Genomic DNA, 19,117 nt, shown 5'->3' on the forward strand with positions numbered 1-19,117 from the left:
CAATTATTTCGTGAGAAAATTATCACTCCTGGTTTAACTCACTTAAACAATTGTTTACTGGATACACAAAATTAATCTTTAGTGAGTTAGTCATCATAGTCATCCAAATTCTGACGCTACGCAGTGGCAAATAATCTTTAGTTCTTACCTAACTCGTGAGGCAGCTCGTGACATAATATAGCAATTGAAGTACTGATTCCTCCATGAAGACCATCAGGCCATGTTTCACTGAAAGCTACTCCTATTGCAATGCCATCCAGGAAATTATGAATCGCATCTCCAATTAGAACCATCCAGGCTATTGATTTCAATTTAGCTAAGGATAAGGGTTTATTTTCCTCCGTTTCTAAATGTTGGTCATGTACTCCACGGCTTATGCTACCATTTTGATCAGAATTGTTATCACCGTGGTAACCATTATTTAAGTGGTATTTGTTTTTCTGTTTTTCTTCTTCAGAGAGTACGAGTATTTCTCGGCTACCGTTTTTTTCGAGCATCAGGTCTGTCGAGGTCGGTGAGCTTGGTGGAATGGTTTCCTAAGAAAGAAGCATGATGACTGTGTAACTCTTGATATTACGTCATTTTCCCTATCGGAAACACCCGAAAACACCGGAATTTGACGTCTGAGTGTTACTAAAAATAGCAACACAGGGGTCAAATTCCGTTTTTTTCGGGTGTTTCCGATATGAAAAATGACGTAATCTTGAATTAAGCATGTCAAGAATATATAAGAATCACAAAAAAACCATGTCGTTCTAAATCTAGATTTGAAATGGTTCTTGGATTTCTAAGCTGACATTCAGCATTTTTTAGAGTTGATATACAAAACTTTATTTGGATGCTCATTGGACGTTGAATGGACTTTCTTCGCTGTTGCTTGCTACAGCGAAAACTAACCTCCGGCTCTCCATCTGCAAGGAGCCAAGATTCTTTTTTGAATAAGAAAATGATCTCATTCTGATAGTTTTATATAGTGTCATAAGGCCTTTAAAACTTTTACGATTTCACACAACGTTCTTTAGAATATTTACTACTAGTGTTTTACAATTGTATACTTACAGTTTCACTTTCTGTGTTTTCTTGTGCTGAAGAGCATTCCGATTTATTTTCCGCTTCCGGACAATCACCGGAACACTCAGTGTCCGTAGGTGAACATTCATGAAGACCGGACGGTCTTAAAATACTGTTATTCTTGATCTGGTTCTGCGAGTGAAAAAAAAACAATGAAATTTGGAAACTGTTTTTGAAAGCTGGGACTGATTGGGTCATCAGCAAGTAATGTCAAGAAGGCGTATCAAAGAATACTAATCCAGTTTCAAACCTTTTGATCTACCTATGGCAAGATCGGGCAGCTCAGTCGGTAGAGCATTCGCCTTACAATCTAAAGGTTGTGGGTTCGATCCCCGGTCACCGCCAACTCAGCGGATGAGTAGCTTAGATTGGGTAATCTGATCTAGGCGGTAAGTTACTGGGAGCTGAGAGTAGTTGTGGCGCTCCACCTCAGCATTAGGTCTCCCAGGTCTAGCGCAAATAGAAAAGGGGATAGACTCCCTCACTCCCGGCTCCGCCGACAGCCACCAGATGAATATACTTACTTACTTATGGCAAGAAAATTTAGTCTCAAAAGACTAGAAATTGACGTGTTTTTGACTATGTTCAATACCCGTTTTACTAAAAGAAAAGCTCTCAGAAACGTATTTTTGCTCCAATTTGAAATTCTTAAGACTCGGTGTTGACTTACATTATAAAGTACACTTGCTCCCTCTGACATTCCTAAGGTTCCTTTTACATTGGAAGTGTTGTTGGTTGACGATGATGCTACATGTTTCTCCTAAAAGATTGATCGAGATAGAATTGACAGTGTATCCGTAGTGTAAAACAGTGTTTTAATGATAATGTTACGACTATCAGACGTAACAGTGTTTTGATCATTCTTAATTCTTAAGCCAAAAAGACCCTCAAAGTGGTTAAGTAATCTTTAGTGATGTTTCGAAAATACATATAACTTGTTCCAATTTTCTCAAGCAACTGGATTCACAACACAAAGCTTGCTCACTTATGTTTAAGTTTTTAAAGGCCATTACTTAACGTATCTACTACCATTTGCTTACACAACATTTTTAAAATGCTGAGCAGAATAAACAAAAAAATCTCAAAGATTTGTGCTCGCTCGGCCCGGAAGGGATGAGGAGGAAATCGTCCTTTCTTTTGTTTAGAGGCGTGCCTGCCTTCTATACCATGAAAAAGATTATCTTTAATGAGAAAATCCTATTCGTTTTTCATGGTGCAATGGAGTCTCCATTTCTCGAACACACACGTATCTGCATTCTGAACACATGTATCTGTTGGAATTAAGGGTAATGACATCCGATAGGAATCGATACAGAGGTGGTCATAAAGAACAAAGCATCACTTACCACACCGTGTGAATGTGAATGCTCACCACCGAAAGCATGCATCAGAATCTCAAATAAGAAGAAAATATACAAGCCCATCAAGAAAGCGATACTTTTCCATAGGTAACTATCGAATTTGAAGAGTGGGTTACCATGACTTTCACCAGGTTTGTGCTGGTGGAGCTCCATAGCCTGAAAGTGGTTGAAATAGATGATTGTATTGATAATCCAATGATTATTTTGTGCAAAAATACCAATCCTAACCTAACCTTAGCTTTGACTGGTTTTAAGCCGTGATTTGTGAATAGATCAATCAATCTGACGCGCTTTTAACGATATATTTTAGTTCATAAGACCATGCTATACTTGCTACCGTTGCGTATTTGTGTATTTCTGATGGTAATGGTTGTTTTTACAAATGTTTACGAATTGTACACTTTGCAGACCTACTGCTACCTAATAATACTTGTGTTAAAAAACAGAATGGATTGTAAATGGAAAATCAACCATAAGGAAACATGCATACGTACGTGTGGGAACAGATGCAGTATAGCGTCACCGATCAAAGTTGCAACAGCCAATGATATCAAACACATAATCAAGTATGGAAACCAGCTCTTCTTGGAGATCGGAGCAGCAATAATGCCAGATAACGAGCCTATGCTCACCACCGATATTGAAATAAACATGCCAACCCAGGCTAAACAAATTGAAAGGTATAAATGAGTCATGAGTCCAATCATAAGCACGGTCAATCGTAAACAGGGACACTTATAGCTACTCTTCTTATGATTTGCGAGATTACCGCCGCGAATATCATATTCCTTCATACACTAGATATGGTAAATGCTCACAGATATCCCATGTAGAAATGTGTTCAGTTTTACAATTTACATTAGATCACCGAAATTATCGAAAGCACGGTACGAAAGAGTACCATAATGGCCGTTTAAAAAAAAAATCTTTAAAAAGGTTTTCCAATACTTTAAGGTCTTCAAAATCTTGGTTCACATTCAGTCTATGTATATCTCTAATACCAACCTTTCCAAGTGTCATTTTCGATTGATCGCTTTGAGCCTTCATTTTTCTTCACACATGTTTTCTTGTCTAACTGATATAATAACGATGGACACATCTTCTGGAAAGTGCCTTGATCCACACTCTCGTCTCCATGGACCGAATAAATCTCCATGATCTCGTTAGCTGTAAAACACTAAAACGCAGGAAAGGAAGAAAGTCATGCGTTTGATGGTATTGTGGAGTCTCAATAACTAGATCCCGCGAATTTGTTCGAGAAATTTCGAGTTATATTATAAAGATTGGTTTATAAGGCATTGTTAACTGGCACGAGAAAAAGTTTTTCGAGTTAAGGAGACATTTGAGTTCTAGAGGTTCAAGTCAAAGAAACTCCACTGTAAGGGTTTTAAGTACACCCTTCTCTTGCATTCATAAAGCCTAGAGGCTCACAGTTGTAAATAACGGAGAAAGACTGAAAGCTTACAGACCGCTGTTTTGTATACGAACTATGATTCGTTCTAACTCCGGCACTACTATCAGATTTGTGGCGCTCTTATATAGGTCGCTTTGATGATAGTTTTGATTTTTGTTCCAAAAGACTCACAGCTCTGACACTGAATGGTTAAACTTACCTTATTCAATTCATTGTGCTCGTGCGCGTGTCCCTCCTCGTCGTCGTCCTCGTGTGTATCTCTCCTTCTTCGTTTGTGATCATGATCATGTCCTCCTCCTTCACCCTCCTCCTCGTGCCCTCCTTCCACATGCATCTCACCCAACTCTATATCCTCATAAAAATGTGCAAACTCCTTTCGTGTCATTTCACTTTTGTTTTGACCAAATTCCTTGAAAATCGACTCTACGAAGGAGCCCGCCTCAGGTAATTCGTCATGCTCGTGTTCTTTTTTCTCTCCCCCACTGATGCATTTTTGTTCGAATATTTGATAAAGGATATGACTTGAAATCACCTGTAGTTCATCTTGTGTTTTAAGGGCGTGATGGGTGTCAGCTTTAGCGAGAATATCATGGGCGTCGAAACACTTTGATAAAAAGAAAAATCACATCAGGTCTATCAGATCGTTCAATTCCGGTCATAATGGTTTGACGCTTGTTTAACCTATTCAGCATATTTCTAAAGCTATTTTCTTGACTGAGTGATTCATAAATGGGAATTTTTATTCTTTGGTTTCACGATCTTAAGATAAGCTGCCAAGACTCGCTCTTTGATAACCTATTTACGGTTTGACTTACCCACGTCATACACCTTCTTATCACCTTCGATTAAAATAGACTTATTATATTACGATCTCAGAATGATAGGAAGTAATTATTTCAATTTCGTAAGAACTCTATAGATTCTCCACATATTATACTGGCTTTTCCAAGCTTTATCAAAACAAGGTCCTCGTCAAATGACGTTGAAAAACGATAACCTGCAAGCTGCCAGCCAAACGTCTGCAGTTTTCATAAATAATTTCATGACCATACCTTTTCTACATGACTCAGATTTTCTCCAATGGTCCCGTTGATCTTCTCCAGTAAATGCTCTAAGCTCTCCTCAGTCTCCTTTTCACTGTTTCCATATTTACCATATTTCTTTTGGAAAGTCTTGAACAGATTCTGTACTTCTGATACCAAAGTTTTCGATTGTGAAATCGAGGCGCAATCTTTAGATTTTCTTTCATTATTATTAAAAGTTTCTGATAGAATGTATAGTAACCCAGGGCTGAGTTTATAGAATTGAGTTTCGTTGATGGGAGCTGTGACACCATACCATGATAGTAATTGAGTGATGTTGAAACACTAAAGATCAAAGAAATAAAATCAACTTCTCAAATCTGCGCAGATAAACTCTAACTTTCAGACTGAACAAATTCGTTCCAGTTATGGAGTTTTTTATGGAATAAAGTATTATAAGACATTGAAAGGACGAGAAAACTTTATACCGGATAACCCTTTCATAGATTAACCACCAGGATATCCTCCTGTTGAAGGGGTTTACCTAGCCTATCTTAAGCACGCTTATCGTCATTCGGTCCACCCACTTTTTTAAATATCAGTGGAAATATCAATGTCTAAATGTAGACTTTCTGTAGCTGGAGACTTGATCGAGAGACCTAGCTTGATATTTTAATTGTTTTTGTACTAAAAATTGCTGTTTATCGCTATTTTAGGTCCATCCTCTTGGCACCGTGATACAAGATCTCGAGTGTTTACGTAGACTTTAGGTCTCCAATATGAAAGGGTTGGACTTTGTCAACTTTGTTAAATTTATAATACACCTTTTCGACCGTAGTCGCGCAGTCTGACACATTTTTGACACATTTTTCTATTGTCTATAGGTGCGAAAAAAGGACTGGGACGGTTTTAGTGGGATAAAGCGGACAAAAAAATGCCCGCGAGGCAATTGGCGGCTACGGTCGAAAAGGTGTATTGATTGTAGTATGGACTAAAGACAAGAAACCATGAGCTCTTTGAACTTTGAACGAAAAATATCCGATATCATCTGGGAGAACTCTTATTGGCGTGAATAAAACATGAAAAGTCTAGGTCTAAGATTCGAGACTTAAATATTTGCAATTGCGGCAAATACAAGATTATTCCTTATGGTAGAAAAGATATGATGTTTGCCTAATAAACTATCAATATCCTAAAGTGACAAAAAAGTGACAGCAAGTTAAGAATTATAAATCACTTTTGTCAACACTTAGAACCACTGCTTGGGTGGCAGTCATTAGAAACTGACTGGACAGTTAATTTAAGGAAGGGCGGAATGAAGGGCGGAATGAAGGGCAAAAGAAAAGGCAGAATGAAGGGCGGAATGAAGGGCAAAGGAAGGGCGGAAGGAAGGGCGGAAGGATTATCAAGCTGATGCGAAAGGTATAGATTATATTCCGGAATATGTGTTTTCTGTGCTCGAGAACCTTGTCATTGGTTATCGATGAAGTTATTCGAACAAAGAGGCTAGAAAAATTTGTTCTCCCTAGTGCTTGAACATGTAAGAATTATTGACAGCTCAACAAGTAACAATATCTGACATACTTCCTTATTTACTCTTGTATCAGAGTAATGGTACCCATTCCCTTTCGTAAAACCAAATGGGTTGACCCGGGCAAGGGTTTATTGAATCGCAAAGTGAATGTAAGTATTGAACCCTGTTCCCCCGAAAGGATATGGCTTTGAACCACCTGTACTTCATCTTGTGTTTCAGCTCTAGCTGATTTGTCTGGAAAAATAATTACTTACTGTATTACAGCCATCTTGCTTCACTGGAAAGCAACTCTTCAAATGTAATTTTGTAAAAAATTTCTCTAAATTGTCTGTAGTTAGCTCATCATTTGTTCCGTTGAGTTCTTTGTAAAGTTCGTCGAAAATATCTTCCCCGTGATGCTTTTCACCGTGGTCATGGTCATCATCACCGTGTAAATCGTGTGAATCGTGTGCCTCATTACCCAGAGTGTACACTCCGCGTGTGACCAGGGAAATAAAACAAAAACATAATGGTATCCAAAGTGCTGCCATTTTTCTCATGATAATGCAAGTGTCAATTTTATGCGAAAAATCCAAAAATATGAGATATTCTTAGAAGTCTAAATCCAATAAGAATTTCCACGCGGAAATCAAAACAACTTGCTCTTTACAATTAATAAGGAACCAATTTTAATATGTCAAAACAACTTGTCAATATGATATCTTTTAATACTATATTCGGTGAGAGTATCACCCACAGGCTGACAACAATCTCTTAACAAACAAATGTCAATTTTTTTGTTAGTGTTTACAATCCTTCTCCAGTGTATATGTCATATACGGAACTTTAATTTATTTGATTTTGTTCAGTTTCGACACTATCAAGATTCACTGACTAGTAAATATATTGATAATTTGATCACAAATTCTGCTAAGTTCCCTCCTTTTATACCAGACGAAGTTGGGCAGTAATTGTGCTGATGATGTTTAAACTTCTTTGATTTCTGAATGTTGACGTAATGTAGATCAATTTCAGTTCTAAATGAATGAGACCCACAATAGGAAAGAATTTCTCGTTCACCAAATAGTTTTAAAAGATCATATCTCTCTTATCTCTTTATCAATTATGATTTGATGCGTGACTCTATTTTACAACCGTTCAAGTTTTTTCCGAAATCGAAAGTTGAATTAGCTAAGTATTGATCGTTTTTCCGTCTTGTTTTATAAAGCCGTGACGTTTCTTTGATGTAAACAAATTGCTTGAAAATTGAATGTCGTATTAACTACTGCAAGATCAATTAATGTCAAACTTTATCGTCTTTTCTTCGTTGTGTCAATCTGACAGACGCTATATCATCCGATTTGTCGGATTTTACTCGAGTCCGTCACTTCCAATCTACGTTCAACGTTGTAATTCACGATCTCAAACAAGGTCAACTTTAATTAATGTCACAATTGATTTGTCTTGTTTTCTTTATGAAGATGTCTCAATATGTCTACTGTATATTTCTTGGTTTCGCGTGATAATCACATTCGATGTCCAACCATTTTGCGATTGATTCACTGTTTGTTATTTGCTCACTTCTTAACTCTATCAAGATAAAAAAGAAATGAGGAAAGCCTTAGGAATGACCCGTATTTAAACAACTCGGCTAGACTATTAAACTGTTAAACAAACAAGTAAAGTGAACCCTCTTAGAACCCTCACATATCATGGACGCTACGAAGAAATAGTTAAAAACAAGCACTTAATATTGTTTTTCCTCTATTGCACATGGTAAAGTCAAAGCTCCAATGAATTTTTTCTAAAGTTTGAACCTCGATGTATCCATGTATTCTCTACAATGAAGTGCTTTATCGATTTTTTTTCTGGGGGTGATAGAAACGGTTGTCATACAATATCCCGGCCCTTATTGACATTTTTTTCGTCGTTTGCGTAATAAGGGCCGGCTTAAACGAGGCCGGCACAAAGTAAGGGCCGGTGTAAAAAGGGCCGAAAAGGTATAACATCTATAATACCGAACTACATGGATTGTAAACATCTCCAGTCTATGTTTCTCAGTACGCCGAGCACAGCACTCAGTTAGAGATTTTAGAAGCAATGTTATAAAGAAATCTTACAACACTGATGACAATAGTGTGAACGGTGAAAACATACCTTCAAAGTTATAGAAAAAATAACTTTTTTTGCGCGAAATCAACTGAAGGCTATTTTGTAACGTGTCCTTAACTGTAACTTCATTTCGATTGCATTAATTGAAAAACTAAATAGTCTTGACACTTCAAAGGTGAATATTCAATCGTGGTAGCATAGATACATTAGTGAATTATAATTGTACCTATAGTTACTACATATTGATTCATACTACATGGTCGATTTTTAAATTATTTAAATTTCCAAACCGTCGAGATGTTTGACAGTCTCCATTTGAATTTAATTTCCTAGATATCCATGGAATCAGGCCTTACTTGTGATCCACGCAACAAAAACCCAAGTAATTGTCTCATTTAAAAATATCAAATCGGCAAAATAACACTGAAATGAATAATCCCAACGCCACCGGTAGTAAAACATCGAGACATAAATGCTTTAACGTGTTTCATGCTGGTCTAGGATCTAGTAGAAATTATCAACCACGTCCTCGTTTATTTTATGTTTTCACTACCTCAGTAAACGCTAGAAAGCCGTTAACGCATGGATACGAGGCTTACATTTTATCTCAACGAAATAAAACCTTCATTGCATTACTTACAATCGAGCACTAAAACACAGTGTAGCAATTGGTAAAAAACTATATAGCTGTTTGAAAAACTAATAAAAGGTCTAGTCGCGTACTACACTTGGTTAGCATTATTTTGTGGTTGAAATTACAAGTAAAACATCAAATGTAGTACTTTAATGCCACGACTAGATCTTTGTTGGCCTTTTTCGATAATATATCCCAGCTGGCACATAACGTTTTTTTCGCTGTTTTTTCGTCGTGTATTTAACTTTCACAACGTCCATATAACGTTAAATGAACGTTGAAACAACGTTGGGTGCCAGCTGGCATACTGCTGAAACAACTTTAAAAGCGATGAAAAGGAAGCTTCTACAACATCTTACAACACTTCACACACAGATTTTGGAGAGTGAAAACAGAGACCAGAAAATGTAATACTTGATAAAGATTATCACCAATAGTGTAATGCATATGTTATGGTAGATATTTAATTCTACCAAATATTCTGAAATCATGATTGAACTTCTGTTAATCCTGCTACTAAGTAACTTATTTATCACTCTGCCAATTGGATATTTTGAACCCAAAATCGGGTTTCTTTTGACTAAAAAGTTCGCAAAATTCACCAAAATTTCCTCCCGGAGAATTAGAACGCCAAAATAAATTATCGTGAAATTTAATTTTATATCCCTTTAAACTCTTCATCTCTCCAAAAAATGTATTCAACAAAATGTCATTCACCATAATTAAATCTCGCAAATTGAGAAATAAATTCGAAATTGGCGAGTTTTATCTATTCGCCAAAATTTATTCCCGCCAAAATTTCTCTTTTTAAGTTAATCTCATTTTGGCACCCAATATACGCTAAAGCTCTAAAGAACGGATAATTTCTTGGGTAAAGTCTCGTTTCGTTGAATTATCATGGTCCAGCAACATTTTTAGGCTGGCACAATGAGGTCAGTCTTTCTCATGTTCCTCTTGGATGAGATAGTGGGTGACCCCGTCGATGCAAAATACACACCTTATATACCCCCAAGAACCGCTGGGAACCCAGCCCCACTGGAAAGATTGACAAAAATATCGTCCCCGTTGGGAAAATACCTTAGAGTTTCAGCCCCACTTGAAAATCAACTTTTATTTTAAAAATTGCACTTCAAAACCATTACCACTGAAATTTTCACCTTTGAACAAAGGAATTTTTATTCCCATTGGGATTTCAATAGGAATGATTATACCCACTGAGAAAAAAGTTCCACCGGGGCTGTGAGACAGGGGTGTCCTTATCGAAAAGAAATGCACGTCAAATTCTTTTAAAAGTATTTGCTGATAATTACGTCATAAACCGTTTGCTAAACTGCTGACAGTCAGCGCGAAAGTAACTCTGTTTTATATATGTTTTCGTAAACCAAATATGCGATGCTCACGGCTCTAAATACCTGTCTCTTTCAATCAAATGTTAACTTAGTAACTCACAAGCTGATCTGAACTCCCTTTTATACTTTTATTTTAGCAAATTTAAGTTCTATTTGAATGTGGAGGAGCAAAGCATGTCCCCACGCAGTACGTAATACAGCTATCACCAAGTCAATCAAGTTGTTAGTTTCACTCGCTAAGCCCTTGTTATTAGTGTTACAATGTAAATTAATTCAAAATCTTTATTAAATTTCATTTTGACATATTTGTTTGCATTATGTCATCAAAAAACAAATAATCTACAAAACATTTCATCAAATCTTTTTAATTTCTTGTCAAAACTAAACAGATATAAAAAATACGGTACAAAAATTTCTTAAGAAACCTAAAATTTAGTTAGTTAAGTTTTAGAAAATGTTCCAAGAAGGTTCGAATTCTTACTGCATAAAAAAATTTCAAATGGTTGATCCCGCGGACAAAAGAGTTGATCCCTTTATCTTAGACGATGCTATCGTCCGTATAATGTATTATTATGATATAGCATAGTTTGTATATTATCTAAAACGTAATATGTTTCGCGGCGGATAGAGTCTGTGTTTAAGACAACAGCTACCCCCGAAAAAAATTCCCGTCTTCACGTTTGTTCCTCTTAGATGAACCTCGTCTTAGACTATAGCATAGTCTACTTTATCTCTGCCAACTTAACTGCCAACCTAACCCTGTTTTATTAACTCCCCTCTATTTTATTCAGACCTCATCTCACACTAATTTCTTGTTTTCTTCTTAATGAAAACACTAGGCTATGCTATAGTCCAAAACATATCACTATCTAATAAATAAGCCCAAAGCCGAAGAAAATTCGCCAACGGGTTTTTTTTGCTGAAAAGAGTTTACAGTCGGTAGAATTTGCCAGTCTTCGAAACTCTCCCGCCGATTTTTTTTACGTTTTTTCCTGCCTTTACTATCACTGTAACGGACGATAAGATCGTCTATGAAAACACATGAAAAATTTTTTGTTTTTTCCATATCGGTCCTTTGCCAATTATAATTTCTTTCACCTGGCCGCTTCCTGGAAACAAAGAACTAAATTCTTTTTGTCAAATCTACCAATTTCAACCTTTCTTACTCAGTAGCATCAAGCAGCACAACTATAAAACACACAAACAAAATAGCTGTAAATGAAAAGAATACGCTACTACGCATCAATCAATCATCCCGAGTCTTTTCTTCAAATATTAAAACTTATTGAAGGTTGATGTATCAGTAAATATTTTTAAAATAGTCAGTTGATGTATTTAAATTTTTTGATTTTGAATTTTTAAATAATTAAAGAAATTTTCTGTTACTTTTATTGAGTTCTCCTCTGAATGAAAGCCATCTACACGTTATTCTATAAAAACATCCAAATTTTTGAAGCCTTCGGATGTTCTTAACTTTTTGAGTTTAAAGCCTAAAATTGTTCTTAACATGTTATTATTTTGACCATTTTGTGAATATTTTTGACCATTTTCCTAAGAAATAGGGTGTTTTTGAGACCACAAAGCCTTAAAATGTTCTTAACTCTCATATTATTTTGGCCAGCGAAGCCTTATATTCTCATATAGTTTGTTCTTATAAAAAAGTGTAGCGAGCGTGAATGGTCTATTCAGGCCTCATTCAGTACAAATTCTACACAGACCTTAAAAATTAATTATAGACGTATACTAAATCACTAAGATATGCATCATTTATCTAAAGCTTAGTTCTCTTATGACCGCTTCTCCGTTATTGCAAAATAAATATATGTAAATTTGATAAATAATAAATTTTTCATACTTCGCTCAGAAAATTGATGTTACCTTCCCATATAGACACGGTGTGATTTACTAAACATATTATGGATGGATTGCATAACCGAACCCTGGCCTATTTGAGAGGGTCCACCAACCCCTCATCTTCAGCTAAAAATTCAAACATCCCTGCAAATAATTTTGGTAATTCGCAGCTTGATTTACAAACCATTCATCCTTTCAAGACGATTGAAGAAATTTTCGGTAAAATCGGTGAATCTTGCAGAAATTGGTTACACCAAAGTCAAAATTTGGGGAAAAAAGAGGAGATTCAATCACGTGAAAAAAAATAAGCGATTAAAAGTTTACTTTCACGTGTGACATTTTTGTTATCTCATGCGTAGATAGATATCTTTTCGGCATTTGCGTGTACATCCTTACTTTTTAACTCTACTGGGATTTCATCTTGGTCCAGGATGACTTTTTTTATAGTATGGATTATTTGCAAAGGTTTAGGATTTGAGCACAAAGAGCCAAACAAGTAACATGGTGGAAGGGGGTAGGGAGCAACTTCAAATGCAATATTATCTCAGCTTTGCGAAAAGCAAAATAGGTCACATTGTGTTCCCGTTGGAGAGTTTTATCTTCTCAACGTACCAGAAATACCGTAAATTATCATTTAAAAAGGAAGCCGAAAGAAATCGTTCCAAATTAACGAATCTAACAGGGACCATATACCCTGGGTATCAGAGGCCGAGTTTTCAAAGAACATATCAACCTCTGAAGACCAATTAAAGAAATTTTATCGCACATATGTCAATCTAATCACTGTAGAAAGAGACAAAAATGAAGAGAAAATATACCATATTAATGTCTAGCAGACAGTATCAGTCATTGACTTCCAAGCCAAGAAGGGGCTACTCCTGGAAGGGAAATGAAGCCACTTATTTCCCATCCAGAGAGCCCGCGTGTTGTTTTTACACAAACGCCGGATTGAAAGTAAAATGTATCGCTAGATTTCAAGGAATGCAGTCCAGGCTCGGATACAGAGGGAGGCTGCTATAACCAATGGAGGAGAGTGCACTTTATTATCGTATTACCTTATATGGAAACTAATTACTCTCCATGAATAAGATAGCCTACCTCCTGTATCCGAGTCATCAAAAAACAAAGGAACCGCTAGATACAATATGTTCTCATGATTGTGGTGCGCTCTGGGCGACAATCCAATATCTTGGATTAAGTTCAAAGTTGATATTTTTTTCGCGTCGTTGAAACACTGTGATTTTCACAAGATTTAAAACTCAAAAACATATCCGAAGACTTCAACATTTTGGATGTTCTGATAGAAAAACGTGCAATTTGTTAATTAATCATGCCATGTCAGAGATATTTTTCATCCGCCAACTAGTCGCCTAATTTGCTTTTTCATGATCTTGGTAACGCTCACGATAGTATCATGTCATCTTTTCGAAACCTATCTATACGGTACACGGTAAATGCACTGATTACGAGAGGAATTTACATTGAACTCACTGCATTCTTTCTATCCCCCAGCCCGCCGAACAAGTTTTCTTCATGACCTAACTCCTGCACTCTATTTTCCCGCGTGATATCGTTCCAGCGCGTAGCGTAATTTTCTAGAGTAGTAAAGCCGCAGGTAAGAGATCATCACGCGTGAAATCTTTCAGTCGCATTTAACTGTAGTATAAGAGATTTACCGTGTCAGTATAGTAATATTATACTACTAGGTCACAGTTTGCTTCAGAGCAAACTGGTGCGACCGCTGTCGCTACAGAGCAATTAACACTTTTTTGGCAGTCAACAGAACAACATCCATCACAAATCATGTATGATACTTCATAAAAAATGAAAAACCTCGTGAAAACCAGCACATGTAAAATGCAATATAACTAACAATGCCAAAAAGAATTGCAGAGGACCGAGAAAAGTTATAATTCAAAATAATAACTCCAAGAGGTACATCTAAAAACAAAGACTACCTCTGAAATCAAAACGCTTGCCTCCTAGGGGGGGGGCCTCCTAGCTAACACGCTGAACTTTCTAAGCCACCGTACCATCCACCCATACCTCTCTGGGCCACCGTACACGCGGGATATCTCTTAGATATTTGCGTGGTTATCTCCCTAATATTCAGCCACCAAAAATGAAAATTAAAGATGGTAACTTAAGCTGCACGATTTCACTTTCGATTTCAACTTTCAACCTCCCGACTCCGTAAAACAAAAACACGACGGTAAAAAACCGCCTTCAGGCGGTCGATTATGTTATAGTTCCCTATACTACGAATAGGATATATTAGTGTAGTACTAGTTACAACCACATCCGACTGTACTTTGGAAAGCATGATTTTGCGAGTTTTGTTTTTGATGACATAACTATAACAGGATGATGCAGGATGATGTACAAAGAAAGTTATGTTCTTTTTGTAACAATTCAAGAGATATTTAAAGTCAGGTAGACCTATATTTTGCTCTTTATTCTGGTAAATGTTCAGCTCCGCTGCCAATAGCATCAGGGTTTTTCGCATAATCCCTTTTATTTAGCTTTTTAAAGAGTCGCTCTTCTTCACTTCATGACACACACTCTACTCACACAATACAATAGCATGGGTATCCAGACTCAAAATTTCAGAAAAAAAAACTCTTACCTCAACATACAAAGTTTCTAAAATTTTAGAGTCTGGTGCAACTAAAAAAGTCTGATACAGTTTTGAATGACACAGTCTGTGAGTAGGGTGGTCAGAGGAAATTTCAAACTTACTTGCAGAATACCAAACCAAGTTTAATGGAAAGCCATAACCATCAGAAGAAAAATGAGGGGTCATTTACCTTCCAATTCTTTGAAGTTCCAAAGATATTCCATTTTGAAGTTCAATTTTTCAAGCATTTTCGTGCACGCATCGCCAGCCATTTTGTACCTTCATTACGGCACCAAAAGCGAAAGTGTTTTATGAAAAATTCCGATAAAAAATTTCGATAAAAAAATTTGATTTTTTCAATGAAAAAAAAACATTTTAAGTATATACATAATTTGACTTCCTGAAAAATATACGTTGCTCCAACCAACGAACGTGGTACGTCTCAAAAGCTAAACTATTGAGGGGAACGATGCAAAAAATAGACCTTTTCGCCTTTGCGTCCGCCATCTTGAATTGTATGCAAAAATACAGGAACGAAAATGCCGTGGTTGGATTTAGTTGGAATGTATGCAAAACATATGCAAGTTTACACAAAGATTAAAAAGACAACAAAGCATCTTATAAATAAATATTATAATCATTAGAACAATAAAAGATGGAATTTCTTAATCCAAAAGGAAATATTTACAGAACAACAAAAGCCTTTTAGGAATTTGTTCTTAAAGACATTGCATATTCTGTTTTCATGCCATTAAGAAATTCCACGAAGACGGAGTACACACATCAAACTTTCAAAACACGCAAACTGAAAGCAGTAATTATGACGTCACACTTTATCAATGTTTTGATTTGATCATTTGGCGGCTCTATTCCCAGGAGAATAATTTGCCGTCAGCCGAATAAGGATTGTTTTTTACCTTCGCGGGTGATTTTTCAGTTTGAGATTCTGTCTAATGTTATGGTCTTTTGAAGTGCTTGTTCTAAGAGATGAGTGAAATATAATTGTTTTTAGTTTTCAAGAGAAGCAAATTTAATCTTTCTTCTACAAGATTACACTTTAATATAATGCCAATTATGCATGTAAGTTTTTATTTAATACTTTCTTTTTGCATATGTTTTGCATACTTTCTAAGGGAATTTCACCACGGCAATTCGGCAACCATAATTTTTGCATACAATTCAATATGGCGGACGCAAAGGCGAAAAGGTCTATTCCAGGTCGATAGCTGTTTGGGTGGCTAGCGCTTTGGATTTTAGAACCCCCGGATAAAAAATTTTGCCGTGCCGTGAACAAGAAGTTTGAAAAAACTCACCCGCGAGTACTCCTTTTCAAATTTTGAAGGAAAATGAAGACATGATGTGCTGATTTTTTCTGCAAAAGAAAGCTGAATAGATTCTCTACACTTTGGAAAAAATACTTATGTTAAAAGAGGTTTCCTTCCTTGAGGTATGTAAGCTTGAATATTTTTTTTCGAAAATCTATGTTTTGTTACTGCCGCACGCGTAAGGCCTGACCTCCCTACTGTGAGTAAACCCTTGTTGACAGAATCTCAAAACTTTGGAAACCCAGGCAGACACACATAATTACTTACCATAAAACCTCTTTTACAAACTCAATAAACTTTCAAAACCACTTTAAAGTACATCAAAGCATCAGCCACATTCATAAAGGCTCCTTTCCAGCGGCCATTTTGTTTAGAAATGAACTTGTGTTTTCTTTTTCATTTGTTTATCTTTTTTTGCAAGGTCAGCTTTTTCCATAAATTATGCGCGCGCATCGAAAAATATCAAAAACCCCGCAAAAATTCTACTCAGTGACTGGGCGCGTACTGACCAATTAGAGACACTCGCATATGCAGGGACAGATATCCCTGCAGACGAGTTACTTCGACCAGACCGTAAACCAGAGACAAGATTATAAAAAACTAGACAGTGAAATAGTTTACGGTCTGGATATCCAGGCTACTCACACAACTGCACGAACTGCACAACACACTTCACAATCCAGACAATCACGTATCCAGACGGTACTAATCGAATGTTTGATTGTGATCGAAGTAATCAATAATGATCGATAATAATCGGTGTTCAGTGACCACCTATCGATTTTATCGGTGAATGAATCCAGGGGATGTCAATCAAACACAATCGAATTCAATTGTCAATCGAATCAATCGAACTCAATCGAAATGATCGATCAGATCGATCAAACCCATGATCGAAGTGATCGATCGGACAATCGAAATCAATTCAAGTCATGAACTTCGATTGAGTTCGATCGTCGATTGAGTTCGATCTTCGATTGAGTTCGATCTTCGATTGAGTTCGATCTTCGATTGAGTTTGATCTTCGATTGATTCGATCAATCATTTCCGATTGACTTAGGCTTACATCTAGGCTTACATCGTAGCGTAGATGGAATAGAAGACTATTTACCTCGTCGGCCCCTTTTACGCTGGCCCTTATAACGCCACAGCTCAATGTAATTTATTTCAAGCCTGGCCCCACAGACACCTAACAGTCGGGTGTTTAAGATAAAAACGGCAATCATTGCTCTTTTCGGCAATTATTGCCATTTTCGGCAATTTTTTTAACGATGAAATGCTGAATCAGCAAGATGTGTTGTCCATTTAAGGGCAAAGATGTCAGAGGTGTTTAAAAATAGTAAAATTGCATTGAGAAAAAGGTTTTTCAGATTTTTAAAAGTGATTTTTTCAATTTTTCGTTGCTCAATATGAAAAGTTCTAAAATAATATGTTAAAAGATCCTTCATCGATGCCGAAGCACAGCCAGAAAGAGATAACAAAACCCCCGTTGTAAATTTGTTTACATATGACTCGATTTTGCTATCTGCATTTCCAACAAAAATCAGTTGAAAACAAAACTAAACGAGGCACAGTGGGCCTACTTATCGCGAGGGTGTCCACGTGTTCAATAATAAAATCAATTTTTATTTCCAAAAACGGCAATAATTGCCGAAAACGGCAATTTTCATTTATTTACTTTTTTATTTTTCTGCTGATTCAGCATTTCATCGTTGAAAAAATTGCCGTTTTCAGGAAATAATTGCCGAAAAGAGCAATAATTGCAGTTTACATCTTAAACACCCAACTGCCTAACGGCAACCCTTATCACTCCAGCGACGAAAAAACGCCAATAAGAGCTGACGTAAAGGGAGCCGATAAGGGTAAAAAGGAGACAATCACAGCATTATCGTTCAGGCTTTAGTCCTCAAGCACAAAAAGGAAACTTAATCGAAACCAATCGAACTCAATCAAATTGATCAATCAAATCAATCGAACTCTATCGAAGTCAATCGAAACCAATCAACCGAGAGTAAAATGTATGTAAATATTCGATTGGGTTCGATTGTCCGATCAATCACTTCGATTGAGTTCGATCGATTTGACCAATCAATTCGATTGGTTTTGATTAAGATCAATTGGTTCGACAATCGAATTTTTGATAGGTATAGGAAGCTTTACTGAAGGATGGACAAGGCTGGGACTATTTAAAAGATATGGACAAAAAAAAGGCACTTTTTTGGGTGATATTTAAGATTTTACCTAGAAACTTTAATTCTCTTACCCCTGTCTCGTCCCCCCCCCCTGATGTGAGCAAGGGAACCATGTAGGCCACCCCTACTGAAAATTTCAGATCAAAACAGACAAGGAATTAATTCCTGTAACTCAATGAAAATTGGAAAAAGCTGGTTTTTGACTATTTCTGATCCTAAAGTGATATTTTTTGGTAAAAGCTATGCAATTTATGTTTGGATTTCTAGAAAGCTTACATTCATTGTCAATATATTTTTTATTTGAAAGTAATTGCTTCATGGAATAAAAAGATAGTCAAGACAAGTTAAATCTTGTAGGGTCATTTCTCAAAAAATTTTTTGCCAAAATCAATTTTCGTATTTCGCCATTTTACCCTACACAAACGCATGTGTCACACACGCGAAAACCACTTTCGTTTTCTCCAACCAATCAGAACGCTCAATATGAGTTACTTGAGAAAACCCTGGGCGAAGGCACACAAAATGGCGGGCGAAATGGCTGGGAAATAAGGGGCTTAATCTTCATGGCAAGCCTTCTTTTTGTGCTTTGGTTTGAGGTCATTTTTTTGGTTTTTCTTTAAGATATATCATAGCAATTGGTTATCGAAATAATC

At 36.5% G+C, this 19,117-nt stretch overlaps 1 protein-coding gene across 1 annotated transcript in view; it reads right to left on the minus strand.

Moving 5' to 3' along the window:
- The window catches only part of LOC136820128 (metal cation symporter ZIP14-like), a 33,470-nt gene that overhangs the window by 3,087 nt on the left and 11,266 nt on the right, over positions 1-19,117 (minus strand). Inside the window, exons 2-10 of the mRNA XM_067076365.1 lie at positions 6,657-7,971; positions 4,899-5,213; positions 4,046-4,450; positions 3,438-3,609; positions 2,927-3,096; positions 2,418-2,588; positions 1,742-1,831; positions 1,060-1,203; positions 149-536 (exon numbers count right to left, since the gene is read on the minus strand). Of these exons, the coding sequence (XP_066932466.1) occupies positions 149-536; positions 1,060-1,203; positions 1,742-1,831; positions 2,418-2,588; positions 2,927-3,096; positions 3,438-3,609; positions 4,046-4,450; positions 4,899-5,213; positions 6,657-6,941 (2,140 nt within the window). The 5' untranslated portion in view covers positions 6,942-7,971. The remainder of the gene's footprint in view (positions 1-148; positions 537-1,059; positions 1,204-1,741; positions 1,832-2,417; positions 2,589-2,926; positions 3,097-3,437; positions 3,610-4,045; positions 4,451-4,898; positions 5,214-6,656; positions 7,972-19,117) is intronic.

The sequence above is a fragment of the Clytia hemisphaerica genome, unplaced genomic scaffold (genome assembly GCF_902728285.1).
Source record: "Clytia hemisphaerica strain Z4C2 unplaced genomic scaffold, Clytia hemisphaerica genome assembly, whole genome shotgun sequence".
Taxonomy (NCBI): Eukaryota; Metazoa; Cnidaria; class Hydrozoa; order Leptothecata; family Clytiidae; genus Clytia; species Clytia hemisphaerica.